The sequence below is a fragment of the Lontra canadensis genome, unplaced genomic scaffold (genome assembly GCF_010015895.1).
Source record: "Lontra canadensis isolate GAN:19392208 unplaced genomic scaffold, GSC_riverotter_1.0 scaffold66, whole genome shotgun sequence".
NCBI classification, from domain to species: domain Eukaryota; kingdom Metazoa; phylum Chordata; class Mammalia; order Carnivora; family Mustelidae; genus Lontra; species Lontra canadensis.
This window is the reverse complement of record NW_022631060.1, coordinates 9,558,788-9,573,809: the sequence shown is the minus strand read 5'-3', so window position 1 is coordinate 9,573,809 and position 15,022 is coordinate 9,558,788. Positions and strand designations below refer to the sequence as shown.

Below are 15,022 nucleotides of genomic sequence, written 5' to 3'. Positions count from 1 at the left end.
GACTCGTCGACACGCAGTGCGGTACTCCATCTCGAGTGCCCTTCCTCTGCAGGGCTGAAGGGCATCTGCTCGTTCTCCCGACAAGGTCCTAGACGGACCACAAGCCAGGCCGTTGCCAGGACCGGGCGCCCCAGATGCCCCGACCTCCGTCCCTGCAGGCTGTGTCTCGGGAGCTGGGACTCATGGGGACGTGGCACCCGACACCATGGATATCACTGGTGTCACCGTGCTAGATGCCCACGGAGAAGACAACGTACACAGAGAGCTCCCACCCCATGCTGGGGAAGGATTATCCAGAAAACCAAACCACACCCCACGTGGGAGAAACATGTCCCCGCCTTGGCCTGTTACGCAGAGGGCCCAGCCCAGGACAGCGGTGCAGGTGCTGGGCAATATGGAAGGAGCCTGGGAAAGCCCCCAGGAGGCTGCCCCGCTCGGTAAGGACCGGCAGAGACAGCATACGGTCCACGCCTCCCACGAAGCCACCTGAGTGCCCAAGCAGAACCGATCGAGGGCATCAGGCGACTACGGGACACAGCACCTGGGGTTCATCCCAGGAGAGAAACCATTCGGGGCCTCAGACCTTCCAGAAGGACTCCTAAAATAATCGGTGTCACGGCGCCGCAGACAGGCCAGCACCCCAGACCAGAGCTCGAGCTCAAAGCCGAGAAATGACCTTGTTTGGATTTTCAGGGACTTCAACGTCCGCTAACATTGCTTTAGGCCTTAACCGTCTGACACGCGGCGGGAACACACCCTGCGGAGCGTGGAGAGAACAAAGGAGAAGCAGCCGGTCAAACCGCAGCCAGGCCAGCAGTTAGTGGAGAATGCCAGGCTGCAGCCTGTGCCCAGGCCCCCGCCGGACCCCCTCCCCGCCAGGGGCGGCATGCTCTCGCTGTGGCTCCTGCTGTGGCTCTCCCTGGGCTCTGCTACAGCGGCCACGGGCAGTTCGGATCCACGAGGGCTGACACCTTGGCAGAGTCCGTCCTAACTTGCACTTGGGGTGCGCTGGTCGGCCTGCTGGGGCACCTGCATGCGTGTGGAGACAGGAGCAGCCCCGCGGGCTCCACCAGACTGCTACCGCCCCCAGCCAGCACCGCACACCTCTGGGGCCCTGACCTTGGAGGCGGCCGCTGATGGGAGGTGCGCTACCAGCTGCACAACTCCCTCTGCTACTCACTTGCTTGGCGCCCACAGGGCTCGCCTCTGCCGCAGGGGCCACCCAGGACGGCTTCTATGTGCCTGAACCAGCGGGCCACGTGGAAGAGACGCGGGTCAGCGGGGGGTGCCGAGAGCTGCCTGAACAGGTCCACGTCTGCCTGGGACAGTGAGTACCCCTGGACATAGCTACGCGTGCTGAGGTGCTCGTTCAGGGCCCGCACCCTGGCTGCCTCGTCACTAATGCTCAGGATGGACCTGTAGGGAGGAGCTGCAAAGACAGAGGCACACAGCGTGAGTCAGGGCCTGGGGGCCTCGGGCCGAGCACGGACACACGCAGGGCTTCCCCGGGTACGGAACCTCGGAACCAGAACCGTAGCCGCGGGGGCTGGGGAGGGGCCCTGGGGAGTGCGGAGTGGGGTCTCGAGCCGCGGGGATGGGACAGCTGGGGAACGGGACTGCGGTGGTGGCTGCACGGCACGATGGCCTAAGGGCCACCACACGGTGCACTCTCCGTAGCACCGCAACAGTGAACGTGACCTTACGCGCGTCCCACCTCAACTGAAGGACAACCAGGTTTCCCGTCGGCCGAGCCCAAAGCTGCTCTGAACCCCAAAGGCCCTGCCCAGCCAGAGCCCTGCTGCTCAGGGGGCACGCCTACAGGGGACACCACTCTCGTTCACTCTAGACCTGCCAGAACAAGCCACTTTCCATGTCCACCGTTGGGACCGTCAGAGGAAGCAGACAGACCTTGAGGCGCCCCCCCACGCCTCCCACCCCAGCAGGTGGCTCTGAGGACCCAGCCCGAGGGCTCCTGGGGAGCGGCCCCCATGCCACAGGCCCCACATCCCTGTGGCTCAGATTCTGCCTGAGACCAGGAGGAACGTTCCAGTGGGTCTGTGCCTCCCTCTCTCCTAGAGGGGCCTGCCCTTGTAAGCCCACCTCGCAGCTCCAGCGGGGTATCGGGCTGGAGGCGAAATCCGGGGAGAAGGGAGGCCATGCCCGGCCGAGAGCTCCGGGAAAGCCTAACCCTACGTAAGCATCCGGCTTCCGGAGCGCGTTCCGCTCAGTGTCTTCCTCCCAGGGAACTTGTACTTCACCGGGCAACGCGCCTCTGACAGCTCTGCGGCCTGCCAGGGCTCTGCCGGCGTGCTCTCGCGATGAAGAAAACGGCGTCCAGTGAGCCCGATGAGAGGACCGGGCAGAGGTGCGGGCAGAGCCGGGGCTGGGGGCCAGTCTCCCGCAGCCCGTCGTCCTCCCCACGCTCCGCACTCCCTGTCTCTGGCTCCTGCCCGTGCCGCCAGCCCCGGGAGGGAGGGCAGCGGAGCGAGGACAGCACCACCCTGGTCCAGCCCGCCCCTCACCCCCAGAGCAAGCAGACAGGGACACGCTCCTCTCACTTGGAACGAGTTCCACTGACCAGAGCAGACCCCCAGGGCCACACTGTACGTCGAATGGCCATCCCCGAGGAGCGGGATTAGGGCTGACTGGTAGTTCCCTCTTTTCTTCCCACGTGTCCTCCGATGAGGGTGCACCATTTTTAAAATGAGAACAACAGGTCAAATGTCCTACCTACCACGCTGGCTTTGGAGCAGCGGTGAGGGACTCAGGGAACACCTGTGCTGCAGGGCGGTGGCTGGGTGAGGCACCGTGCCACGGCAGTGCTGGGGGACTCGGTGCTGCAGGGCTCGGCGCTGGGGCTGGGGGCTGGAGCTCCTCCCCGCCTCCATAAAACAGCCTCAGAACAACACACGCCTCGTAAAAGCTGCTGCATCTCAGAAAAATTACCCTTGCAAACCTTTAAAATACCGCCTGGTGCACAGCCAGCCCCCAGTCAGTCTGCTACTGATGACCACACTTGTCCCCCTGTCATTACCAGAATGGCCCTGAGCGAGTTCACCGGGAGACTACACACACACTGAAAACGCAGCGTCGGCCGCAGCCTAGCCATCCCGAGGAACGGGCCCTCTCGGGGCTGCATGCGCGGTGCCCTGGGAGGGCAGCCAGAGGACAGGCTCCCAGGCTGCGCGGAGCAGACAGTCACCGCGCTAACTGCACTCGAGCGTGTCTTGAGGACACGGATAGGAAGCAGGTCGGCTCTGACGTGGTTACGGGTTTTGGCCAGACCGCGGTCTGGTGAGCCCTGAAGCAAGACCAGATGGGCCGGTGGGCGAGCAAGATCCCCAGGGGCGGTGGTGGAGGCCCTCGCTATGCGCCTGGCAGACGCCTGCCCTGCGTCGGGGTCGGGGGGGGCGGATGTCGGCCTGCCTGGGCCACCCGCGCACACACAGCAAGGGAGCGGCCCCTCTGACCCCAGGAACGCCGTTCTGTGCATGGCCAGCTTAGACCCATCTGTTACCGGTTTCTCCAAGTTAACCGTGGAAGCCGTCATAAAACACCTCCCGAGATCACACAGACCGAACAGCCAGGCCATCTCTCCGCACCGGTGGCGACCACAACCACGTGAAACGAACCGCAGTCTGGACGGGACTCGGAGCATCCCCTCTCCCTCTCCTCCGTCCCTTGTCGCCAGCCTTTAAACCTGCCTCTGTCTTCCTCCTCTGCTCCAGGCCCAGTGCTCGGGCCGGGCCCACAGAAGCCCTTCAGAATCAGCACCTGGGAGGTGAGGTGGGTCCGCAGTGGGTACCCACAGCAGCTCCCCGGGGGCCCCGGTGCTGGCCCACGGCCTGCAGACGTCCGTGTGCCAGCAGCTCCCTTGCTCAAGGCCAGACCCTTCGCAGCCGCAGGCCTGCCTTCCGCAGGAACCCCCAGGCTAGGGCTGTCTGTGTTTCAAAGAGCAGCCTGGGCTCCGGGGTCAGCACCCCTCCCGCACTCCCCGGCATAAGGACCACTCCGGGCTGCGTCCTGCAGTCACTCTGCGCACCCGGCCCTACAAACCACTTCCCTTGCACAAACACTCCTCTGGCTCCCAGGCCCCTGTCCTCCATCTCCGGACTCGGGGCCTGGCCAGCAGACCACTGCTCCCTGCTGCTGCTTGCAGGCCTGGCCCGGCGCAGCCGCCCCTGTGGTCGGATCTCTGGCACCCGGCACGGCCTGGCAAAGTAGGTGCTCCATGAGTCCTTAGTGAGCAAATGAGAAGCACCCGAGTACATCCTTGTGAGCTGCGCGGGGACGTAATGCTCTCACCTGGTGTTTTCACCTTCCCGTGCCTTTCGGAGCTTTCATCGGAATCACGGGCCGCTGCCCAGGTAGCTGCCACCGCGACACCGAGATGGCTTCATCTCTACCCCGAGGGCACCCTCTCGTACGACTCTTAAATAAAGGTAAACACTCGGAGACATGGAAACACGAGTTCACAGACGAGCAAATATTTGTCGTCTCTGCATAAGCACACTCCACCTCCCTTCGGGAGACACAGCAAAGCACGCGGGCTTGGTCTCGCGCGCCCTGGCACACACTCCGGCCCGGGGGCTCTCGTTGTGACTCTGATGGAATCCGTCCTATTCTCATCCAAGCCAGCGCAGGACCGCGGCTGACGTCTCCGCCGAGCTCAAACCGCCAGGGCCAGAAGCCTGGCTTGGCCTCACCGAGCTGTGTGACCCCGGACAAATCAGGCAACTTCTCAGAACGTCAGGACCGTCGCCTGGACAGGCAGATAAGGGCAGGACCGGCCACAGGGGCTGCTCTCAGGACGAAAGGCCACAACAGATGTGCTAGACCAGTGCCCGGAAGAGACGCCGCTGACAGAAATGCGAGCTACACGACATTACAAAGGCCCTTTGGATCACACGGCGTGAAGAATTAGACAGCAAGGTGGACAGAGTCCCCCAGACTGCCGGCAGCCTGCAGGGCAAGGCCTCTGAGAGGAGCTCCGTCCACCCACGCGCCCTCAGACATGAGCCCTGTCTTTCCAACGAGCCTGGAATGGGGCGGCCCCTCCGAGGAGCCAAGGAGAAGCTGCAAACCCGGTGTCGTCACAGGGAACCAAACACGTTGAGTCCACGTGAGGAAGAGCTGAAACGGGAAGACGTAACCGGGACCTCCTTGCAAGGTCTGGGGAAGGCGCCTGGGTGGCTCAGTCTGTTGGGCTGAGCAGTCTGCTTTGGCTCAGGTCATGATCCTGAAGTTCTGGGATCCAGCCCATGTCTGGCTCCTGGCTGAGCAGGGAGTCTGCTTTTCTACCCCTCCCCTGGCTCGTGCACTCTCTCCAGCTCACTCTCTCTCAAATAGATACATAAAATCTTAAAAAAAAAAAAAAGAAAAAAAAATAACCGGGGCGCCTGGGTGGCTCAGTGGGTTAAAGCCTCTGCCTTCGGCTCAGGTCATGATCTCAGGGTCCTGGGATCGAGCCCCACATCGGGCTCTCTGCTCAGCAGGGAGCCTGCTTCCCCCTCTCTCTCTGCCTGCCTCTCTGCCTGCTTGTGTTCTCTGTCAAATAAATAAATAAAATCTTCAAATTAAAAAAAAAACCAACCTGGGAAGATGGTCACTTTCGATGAATCCAACCACTGGAATAAAAAACTTTCAAAAACTGGAAACCGAGGCTAACTACGAGTCTAGTACCCAGACACACAGCCTTTCCTATTTGATTTTCTTTCCTGTTTCCTCAGGGTATGAACACAGATTCTCCATCCTGGAGGAAGCCTAGGGACAGGTGAGGGTAGGGGCAGCAGTGAAGGGAGAGCAGGTGGGCTGTGCCCTGGGCCCCTAGAGGACTAGAAAACTTCATCACCGGTCTGGACATCCTGGGGGCTTCATTCTAATCTGTAGATCAAGCTCCAAAACAGGCCAATACTTACCAAGGCTCAGAAAACCTGACTTTATAAAGCAATTAAAAGAAAATACCAACATGTCATTCATGTTCACAAATGAAGCAAAACCACACTTTCATTAAAACACAAAAAAGAACAGAGAAACAAGCTCCAGGTTTCAACCCAGACACAGTGCCCGGCCTGTGCCAGGTGCTGTTGCTCTAAATCCTTTCCGAGGGCCCCTTAAGGGTCCGTGTCATCTGAGGTGGGCCGCTGGCCCCTGTGTGCTTTTGAGAAAGGGGCTGAGCCGGGAGCCCAGGCCAGCCACACGGGCTCTGGAGTCAGGGCTGTGAACAGGCGGCTCTTCCCCTGAGGTCTGGGGGCTGCCAGGCTCTAGGGCAGGTGGGGAAGGTGCTGGAATCCTGGCACACCCATCGGGTGAGGTCCAGCGAGCCCGTCATGCGGGTGCCTCCCACACCACGGGGTTACCCAGGTGGTCAGAGCTCCCCACTTGGAAGCCCAAAGCACTCAGGAGCAAAAGGGACACACAGACCTCAAGAGCGGGCAGGCAGGCACACTCGCGTGTTATTGTCACCAGCCAAGAGTAGAAAAACTCTAGCGCAATGTTTCCAGTGGAAAGTTTGCTCCATACCTAGGGATCCCGGTGACCATCTCTGGTGTTGCCAGCAGCTCCCGCCCTGCTTGCTGGCCCGTGGGAAAAGACCCAGCGCCGCCCCGGCCTGCCTGTGGTGACATCAGAGCCCCTGGTGGGCACAGCTGCTCCCTGAACCCCCAGGCGGCAGGCAGTAAAGTGGGGTAATAACGCTCTGACCACGCAGAGGAAATGGCCAGTGTCTGTGGAGCCCCAGATGAAAGCCTTGTAAAACCCGAGGCCTTTCATGTGTGTGTCTGCAAACCCCGGCTTCTTCCGCCCACCCCGGCTTGCTGCCAGGCGGAACGCGGACTGACAACCCGGCCCTGCGGGTCCCCGGAGCACAGCTGGGGCAGGAGGGGGCGCGTCCCGCCCAGGCACCAGCTAAGGGAAACGGGTGGGGCGGGCCGCCAGGGGACCCCGGCAGAGCCCCAGGAAGATGGGGAGGGGGTGGCCTCGGCACAGCCCGGAGCCAAGTGGGGTCCCGCCGAAGCGCGGACAGCGCAGGCCCAGTTCGGGGGTCGCGGGGTGGCTCAACGCCCGCCAGGCCGCCCCGGAGACCCGCCGACCCACAAGCCCGGGGTGGTCCCCTGCCCGCCCCGGGGACCCGCCACCCCCAGACCCAGGGTCACTGCATGCTGACCCCGGGGACCCGCCGGCCCCCCAGGACCTCGGTCACTGCCCGCACGGCCGAGACCCCGCCGACCCCTGGGCCGGGGGTCATCCTTCGCCCGCCCCGGGCACACGCCGAATCCCCAGGCCCGGGGCTGTCCTGCCTGCCCCGCCGCGCGCACTCACCCTGCTCCCCAGAGGAACCTGACATCTTAGAAATCCCAAAACAGCAGCCGCGGCGCCAGCTTCCCAGAATCTGATGCAACCACCGCCCCGGAAGTCCCGCCCCGCGCCCAGCCCGACTTCCGGGGCCCGCCCGGTCGCCAGGCAACCACCTCGGACTCTAGACGCCGCCGCCTCGGGGAATGCTGGGAGTTGTAGTTGTCGCTTCCCCGCGCGCGGCCTCCTGGCGCATCCCTGGGGTACCCATTCCAGGTCCTGACCTAAGAGACACAGGACCAGCGCGGGCGCGGGCCTCGGTGCGGGCGCGGGTGTGGGTGTGTGTGGGGGATGTTGCACTTCTGCCTCGCTAGACAGGCATTAAAAGCACCGCTCATGGGGCGCCTGCGTGGCTCAGCGGGTTAAGCCTCTGCCTTCAGCCCAGGTTATGATCTCAGGGTCCTGGGATCGAGCCCTGCATCGGGCTCTCTGCTCCGCGGGGAGCCTGCTTCCTCCTCTCTCTCTGCCTGCCGTTCTGCCTACTTGTGATCTCTGTCAGATACATAAAATCTTTACAAAAAAAGCAAACACGGCTCATGCATGCCTGCTTAAGTTAGCACTGCACAAAGGGGCATGGGGACAGGCCCCCAGCGCCCCAGCCCGCCCGTGAGACGGGGCCCCCCAGAGACAGAGACAGGAATGGGCTGGCCTGGAGAAGGCCTAGTTGGAAGTAAGCTTAGAGGATGGGACTGGGGATGCCTGGAGTGCACTCCAGGGCACGTGCGTCCCAGCAGAAAGCAAGCCCCTGAGAGCTTCATGTGGGTGCAGGCCACGTTGGAGCAGGCCTGGTGTCATGGAGCCCGAAGTGGAGCCAGGGCTCGACCTTTTAGAAGCATCTTGGAAGCAGAGTCAAGAGGGGTTCTGACAGGACGGTGCGGGGCTGGATTTGTGCTTTAGAACGATCCCAGTGCCCGGTGGTGGCAGAGTGGACTGAGACCCAGAGGAAAGCAAGCTCGAAGGCTTTCAGCCTAGGGGAGAATAAATGGCCCCTTAGTGGGGCGAGCCCAGAGTCCGGGGAGAGCCCCAGGAAGCGGCAAACCCAGGTATGTGGCTGGGACACAGGGGGATGAGGGAGTGGGTGGTGACCCACCTGAGATGGCTGAGCGGGTGTGGCACTGACTTCCACAGGGAGTTGAAGAGGCTGGGAGCGGGAAGGAAAGACAGACGCATCTGTGCGTGACCCCAGGGACCGGTGATGTTCGGGGTGAGGAGGCAGGGTGGAGCTCACATTCTGAGGCCATGGGAGGACAGCACAGTCATTTCCAGACACAGACACCCTGGGGAACACCAGGCACCCGAAGAGGCTCCTCCAGCCTCCAATCCTCAGTCCAGAGCCCCTCCCTCTAGCAAATTACAGCCTCCGGGTCCGTGTGTTCCGCTGGGCAGGAAGCCCCCCTCCCAGGGGCGTCACAGCCAGGTTGTGTGTTGTGTGCCCACCAGAAAGGAAGCAAGTGTGACTTAAAATATAAATCTTATTAGGTAAAGGTTAATTTTTAACTTCAGGAGTCTCGCAGTGGCTCAGTTGGAAAGCACCTGGCTCTGCACTGGACAGGGAGTCTGCCTGGAATTGCATCTCCTCCCCCCCAGCCCTCTCCCTGCTCACACACAAGCGCTAAGCTAAATAAATGATACCTTGAAAAAAAAACCAAGATGGGACTGGGGAGAAAGACAAACCTTAAGACCCTTTATCTCAGGAAACAAACTGAGGGCTGCTGGAGAGGAGGTGGGGAGGGCTGGTGTGGCTGGGGGATGGACACCGGGGAGGGTATGTGCTATGGTGAGTGCTGTGAAGTGTGTAAGACTGACGATTCACAGACCTGCACCCCTGACGCAAATAATACAGTATATGTTAATAAACTTTAAAAAGTTCATTAAAAACTTAAAAAAGTGACTGAAAGAAAAAATACTATAAATACACAAAACAATTTAATGCTATAAACATTACCACTACTTCTGCTATATACACCGTAAGGTCAAACCATGATTTTTATAATTCAATCTAACGGTATATACTTAGAAATAAAACCCCCAACAACTACGTAGAGGATGCCTGTCACTGAGCTGCTAACACTCGGGCTTCTACTGAGAAACCTCAGTCACACTCACACCTCCTTCCAGGTCACAGGGACATCCCAGGTCTGAGACCCAAGAGCTGATCAGGGCAGAAAACTCTAGCCCCAGTGTCTGGGGAAAGGGCTGCAGATGGAGGGTGTCACCCGTGGCTCCCCGGCCACCCAGCTCAGGGCTCGCCGGACCATCAGACCCTGCCCAAATCCACCACCTCAGCCACAGGCAGTCCCCACAGCTAGTCTTGTCAGGCAGGAAGCACTCTTGCTGGGGTACAGACCTGACCTCCCCATTGCAAACAATCTATTAGAAAGTGTGGACCGTTCTGTCACTAACTCAAGAAGTTCCCAGTAAGACACAAACTGGGAACGGAGGTCAGATCACATCCATTCAGGATCCCGGTTACAGGCATAACCCGAGCCCGAAGTTTAATCAGAGGTCTCCGCACGCCTGCCCAAGAGTCCTTCGTCGAGTGACCAGTTTATGATATTTTCCAAATACATCCGCAGCTGCATCTTATGGAGGACCTCGAGCAGGCTGAACACGGAGGCGCCCTTCCCCGCGCCGTTCCTCCACACACGCAGCATCTGGTGGTGCTGCTCTATCACGTCGCCAGGGTACTGGCTCTCACAGTTGTCGATGTCACTGTCCTCTAGTCCGAGGAACCTCATGAATGGTTTCCAGTCCTTATCAGAGATGCTTCTTTCAAACTTATAGTAGATCTGGGCTGAAAAAAGTAAAAACAAAGGGGAGGACCATTGACACGGCTGGGGGGGCCATGTGGCACCTGCTGGGGCCTGCTCACCGATGACTCTAACAAGGATCCCCTCCCCCGCTCACTTCTCCTGAAAAGCATGAACGCTTCCTCCCATCGAAACGGTATTCAAGGTCCATGAAGCCCACACAACCCTCGTTTGACAAACGCTGTTCCCCTCATGTCCCTCTGGAGAGGGAACACGTGCATCTCAGGTGGAGAGATGGTCCCCACGGCGTCACGCAGGCAGGCGGCCCGCTCTGGGAAACAAGGACGCCAGGCCTTGACATTCAGGCCAGACAAGAGGGAGACTTCCCAGTCCCTAGAAAAGAGGGGTTCAGATTACATACCTTCACGGGACGGGTCCCTCACAAAATACTTAGCTTCATATTCCTACAGAGAGAAGAGACAGGTTGTTCCAGGAGGAGAAGGAAGGCGCGAGGCTGAAGCAGAAGCGCGGTCAGGACTGTGGGAGCAGTGGGTGCAGACAGGGGAGCCCCGGGGGACGCAAGAAGGTGTTTGGGGAAACCCCATGTGGGCCCGAGCTCACAGCCCTGGCGTGTGCTCCAGGTCTAGCCCCCCCCAGGTCACACCCGCGGCCCAGAGGCGGCCCTGTGGATCCGGCTCCAGTGGGCGGGCAGGTATAGTTGAACTGTATCACTTTGGGGTGACCTGCTCTGCTCCAGGGAGTACGAGCAGACAGCACAGCACGCCTGTCCCCAGGAAGGCCCCTTGAAGGGCCAGGGGGACTGCGAAGATGAGCCAGCGGAGGACAACGCCAGCGCGGAGTGCCCGTGAGCGGCAGCCCCGCCGCCGGTGGTTCCTGCGCACAAGGTTAGACCCCCGTCCTTGTTAGGCCGCCCGCTGCGGGCCTGAGGGCCGCACCTTCAGACCCCCGCTCTGCCTCACCCCACAGCTGGACCTGCACGGAACTCTCCGCTCTGGGCAGGTGCTCTCGAGGCAGGGTTGAGAGGGCCCCCTAGGGCTCCCGCTGAGACGGGCATGGGTCCCGACTTCCACCCTGACCGTCTCAGAGCCAGCGGAGAATCTGGAGTCAGGGGCTCCCTCCCTGCAGTGACGTCCGTGGGCACTCGGCCCAGGAACCCAGTCTCCGCGCTGGAGTTCCCAACCTCCCTGCCCACGCCAGGGGACCTCGCGGGCCATGGCCTGTGGAACAGGAGCTCTGCGATCTCCTCCCTGGAACCCTGTCCCTCTACTCCCCACCTGTGCCCTGACCTCAGGATTCAGACATGGGGCCTGGCCAGTCTGCAGACCTGAGCCCTGTCCCTTGACGCACGTGCTGTCCCCTCTTCCCGAAGAGCCCAACTCCCCAGCACCACAGAGCGGGCGTCGGCTCCTCCAGTCAAACCCTCCACAGGGGTCACAAGGGGGACAGACTCCTGCAGCCCCGCTACGGAGCATGGGGACTATTGCTCTCCCTGGCGAGCCCGGCCCACAGCGTGCAGGGTGCTGTGTCCGCTCGCCCCTCCCTCTGAAGTCCCTGCTACGCAGAGGCTGGGTCTGGCGCACAGGAGGTGCCAGCCAAGGGGTGTTGGGCCGACCCGAGACCCGCACGCGCTGCGGAGGTGATGGCCTCCACACCAGCCGGCTGGGCTTCCTCGGTCCCACTGCATCCCAGCCACGGACCCGGACAAGGATGCTCTGGGAGCCCCCGTGCCCACCTCGGTGTCACATCCCCTCCAGGAAGCAGGTGCAGGTGGCGCTCCTAGGCACTGAACTGTACCCCCAGGCAGGGATATCTAAACCTCTAACCAGGACTGTAGCTGGGAACAGGGTTGGTGGTGGACGACAGAAGCCCAAGGGCGTGAGGGTCAGCCTCACTGCAGCCTGACTGGCGTCCTCAGGGAAAAGGGAAATCTGGACATGGACTCACACACAGGGAGACACCCGCGAGGACGGGCCTAGATCTTGGGGTGACTCTTCCACAAGCCACCGAGCAGGGCAGTCGGCCACATGCCAGCTGCCGCTGGAGGAGAGGCCCGGCCCAGTCTCTCACAGCCTGGGGAGCAGCACCCGAGTCCCCACGTCATTCCTGGACTCCCACCCCAGGACGGGGACACAACGCACACCCCTGGGGCCGCGGAAGCCACCCTAGGAAAATCCCACGGGCACCGAGCATCACGCACGTCGGCACTGAACACAGAGCCCGCACGTGGGAGGAGCTCAGGACGCACAGGCGGCCCCGTGGACCCTCCCGGATGGTTCCGTACCTGCTCCAGGGTCCTGAGGGAGGGGGGCCCAGGGGCCATCGGGTCTGCACTCTGGAGTGCCTGCTGTGGCATCGCGGGGCTCCCCCCGACTGCCCCCTGCAATGGTGGCTCCTCGGAGGGCGCTGGGCGGGGTGCAGCCGTGGGTGTCGAGGCTAAGCCCTCCTTCTCCAGCCTGGCCCCTGGCGAGGACGCTTCCATGTCAGCGGCTGGCTGCTCGTTCTCAGAATTCAAGGGCACCAGAGACTCACTGTGCTGAGGGCAAGTCTGTGGTCAAGGACAAGGTCGGACAAGGTCATGTTATTTGGCCCCGGAGCCTGCCCACATAGGCACTTCCCAAGCCCCGACATGGCGGGAAATTCCCGTAGCCTGCAGGGCTGGCAGCAAGAGGGCGATTTTAGAGAACAGCTCACGGGGTGGGGCAAGCTTCCTGCTGGGCCAATGCCTGCGGGGGGTCAACACCCCAGCCTGAGCCTGTTCGATCTGGAGGGGCCCCCAAAGACAGAGGCATATGTGGTCTTACCGCCTCCTCACAGGGACAGTCTGCGGCGACCCTGCCCGGCGAGGCTGGGGGCGCCGTTTTCCCAACAGCCTCGCTCACGTCTGTCTCCGGCTCACATTCTGGTAATTTTTGCCGAATCTCAGACTGTTCCCTGAGGACCCTGTTCAGTGACCTGTGCCACTTGCTAGCTGCTCAGGTGACAGGTAGCACTTAAGAGCAATAACGTACCTTTTCCATGTAAGTAGACCCCACGCCCAGCATGCACCTCAGCGTGCGGCCTGAACTCGCAACCTGAGATGAAGACCTGAGCTGAGCGCGAGAGTCGCACGCTGAGCTGAGCCACCTGGCGCCCCGAGCAATAAAGCATCTTTTTAAATTTTTTAAAAAAAGATTTTATTTATCTGACAGAGAGAGAGATCACAAGTAGGCAGAGAGGCAGGCAGAGAGAGAGGGGGAAGCAGGCTCCCCACTGAGCAGAGAGCCCGATGCGGGGCTCGATCCCAGGACCCTGAGATCATGACCTGAGCCGAAGGCAGCGGCTTAACCCACTGAGCCACCCAGGCGCCCTGCAATAAAGCATCTTTTGAGGAGGGGGTGCACGCTGGGTTTGGGGACGGAACGCTCCCGCACACTCAGCAGTCTCCAGTGTGGTGCGAGCACAACTTTGGAGCCCTCCAGGGAACCGAACAAGTCCTCCATGTGGCCCTCTGTGCTTCCCGGCAGGGGTCTAGGACCACCCCGCAGCACCCCCGCGCTGTGCCCGTGGGTCCGCACCCTGAGCTCTACGCCAGCGAGCAGGACCCGACTACAGGAGGTCTCGCTGGACTGACGGGAGCCCTGCCGTAGGGAGAGACCGACCGCCATGGGGAGTGACCTCCGGGAGGCCGACTCGGGGATGCACGGACGCCGGAAGAGCAGCAGACGCGCTGAGACATGAGCCCCACAACAACCTGGGCTCCCAGCCTGTCTGAAGAGGCGGGGGGGGATGCTCACCGGAGCCCTGAAAGAGCCCCGCCCCTGAGTCCGGCCTACAGATTGGAGGCAACAGGGTCTACCGCTTCGTGCTCCCCAGTGGCGCTGACCCCTTCCAGGAGCCCCCGAATGCTCATGCACAGCCCTCTGCCCCGCTGTCCCTCATTTCCACTCTGGCCTAGACCAGCAGAACGGAAGTCACCGACTAGCACGTTCTGGGGATCCACCGAGGTAGAAGCACATGCAGCTGGAAAGCAGGGGCTCCCGTGCACCCACTGACTGCCCCCACCCCCCGGGATGTGTTATGGGGGGCCCTGCTGCCACCAAGGCCCGGTACCATCGCCGGGGAACCCAAAGGGCTATACTTACAGTGCTGTCCGGCCCGCCTGCCCTTCCTGAAGACCAAGAAGAGGAGAAAGAGTCAGAACCACTACCCACGGGGACAAGGACTTCTGCAATGGAAGAAACTGCTCTGAATTTATGACAAAGTGTCCTTACCTCTCCAGATGCTGATGAACCAGCACCAAGGCCACAAACCTGCGAGGGGGAATAGGACGTGAGCACAGAGGGTGAGAACAGGGGTGAGCACAGAGGGGAGCTCAGGAGGTGGGCACAGGAGGTGAGCGTCCCCGGTGCACAGCCCGCAGCCGGCTGCCCTGCCTCCCTCCAGGAGCCCCCAGGCTGACGCAACACCCGCCCCTCCCTGTGCCGGGTCCCACAGCGCCCGGACACAGCGTCTCCAGCCAGCCGAGCAGAGACTCGCGTCTTAAGCGCTGTGTGCCCGGAGCGGGCGGCAGAGCTCTGAGCTCAGACCCGAGAATGCGGAAATGAAGATGGCTCTGCTTTAACGGCAGAAGCCCCACTGGGGACGCCCAACCGCAGGTCCCTTCGGAGCCCTGGATGCACCCGCTGCTCTGCCTTCTCCAGGTCTGGCCTGACGCTAACTCACCTTTCCTTTTACGACAGTAAAGTAAGACGGAGAAGAGGACGATGATGATGATGATGCAGAGAAAGATCACGAGGACGACAAAGACTGGTTTGAACCCACGGACAGACACGACCTCGGGTGTTTGTTTTCCTGGAAGGAGACGGAACAGGGACGGGTGGAGCAGGTCAGGCACGCGCTCCTCACTCACGAGACGAGCT

The 15,022-nt window shown here is 61.5% G+C and overlaps 2 protein-coding genes and 1 long non-coding RNA gene across 4 annotated transcripts in view; all 3 read right to left on the bottom strand.

Moving 5' to 3' along the window:
• Positions 1-7,394, bottom strand: part of CARS1 (cysteinyl-tRNA synthetase 1) — a 40,537-nt gene extending 33,143 nt beyond the window's left edge. Inside the window, exons 1-2 of one of the 2 annotated variants that reach the window (XM_032879747.1) lie at positions 7,321-7,394; positions 1,181-1,429 (exon numbers count right to left, since the gene is read on the bottom strand). In XM_032879747.1, coding sequence (XP_032735638.1) covers positions 1,181-1,429; positions 7,321-7,345 — 274 coding nt within the window. In that variant the 5' untranslated portion in view covers positions 7,346-7,394. The remainder of the gene's footprint in view (positions 1-1,180; positions 1,430-7,320) is intronic. The other variant, XM_032879749.1, reaches the window with a different exon arrangement.
• A 2,454-nt stretch (positions 7,395-9,848) lies between these two features.
• On the bottom strand, positions 9,849-12,500 carry LOC116880611 (FAS-associated death domain protein-like). The gene is made up of 3 exons (XM_032879919.1): positions 12,406-12,500; positions 10,525-10,567; positions 9,849-10,147 (listed from the first exon to the last, which is right to left on the bottom strand). The coding sequence occupies exons 1-3, from the start codon at positions 12,475-12,477 to the stop codon at positions 9,849-9,851; spliced, it is 414 nt and encodes a 137-aa protein (XP_032735810.1). The 5' UTR covers positions 12,478-12,500.
• A 47-nt stretch (positions 12,501-12,547) lies between these two features.
• On the bottom strand, positions 12,548-14,396 carry LOC116880220. The gene is made up of 3 exons (XR_004385186.1): positions 14,375-14,396; positions 14,246-14,271; positions 12,548-12,669 (listed from the first exon to the last, which is right to left on the bottom strand). It is a non-coding gene; the product is annotated as an uncharacterized LOC116880220 (long non-coding RNA).
• Positions 14,397-15,022: the final 626 nt, after the last annotated feature.

Coding starts and splice junctions, on each gene's coding strand:
- LOC116880611 (XM_032879919.1), bottom strand. CDS start 12,477: ATGCCACAGCAGGCACTCCAGAGTGCAGACCCGATGGCCCCTGGGCCC. Junction 10,568..12,405: donor CCCTCAGGACCCTGGAGCAG/GTACGGAACCAT, acceptor TTCTCTCTGTAG/GAATATGAAGCTAAGTATTT. Junction 10,148..10,524: donor GAGGGACCCGTCCCGTGAAG/GTATGTAATCTG, acceptor TACTTTTTTCAG/CCCAGATCTACTATAAGTTT.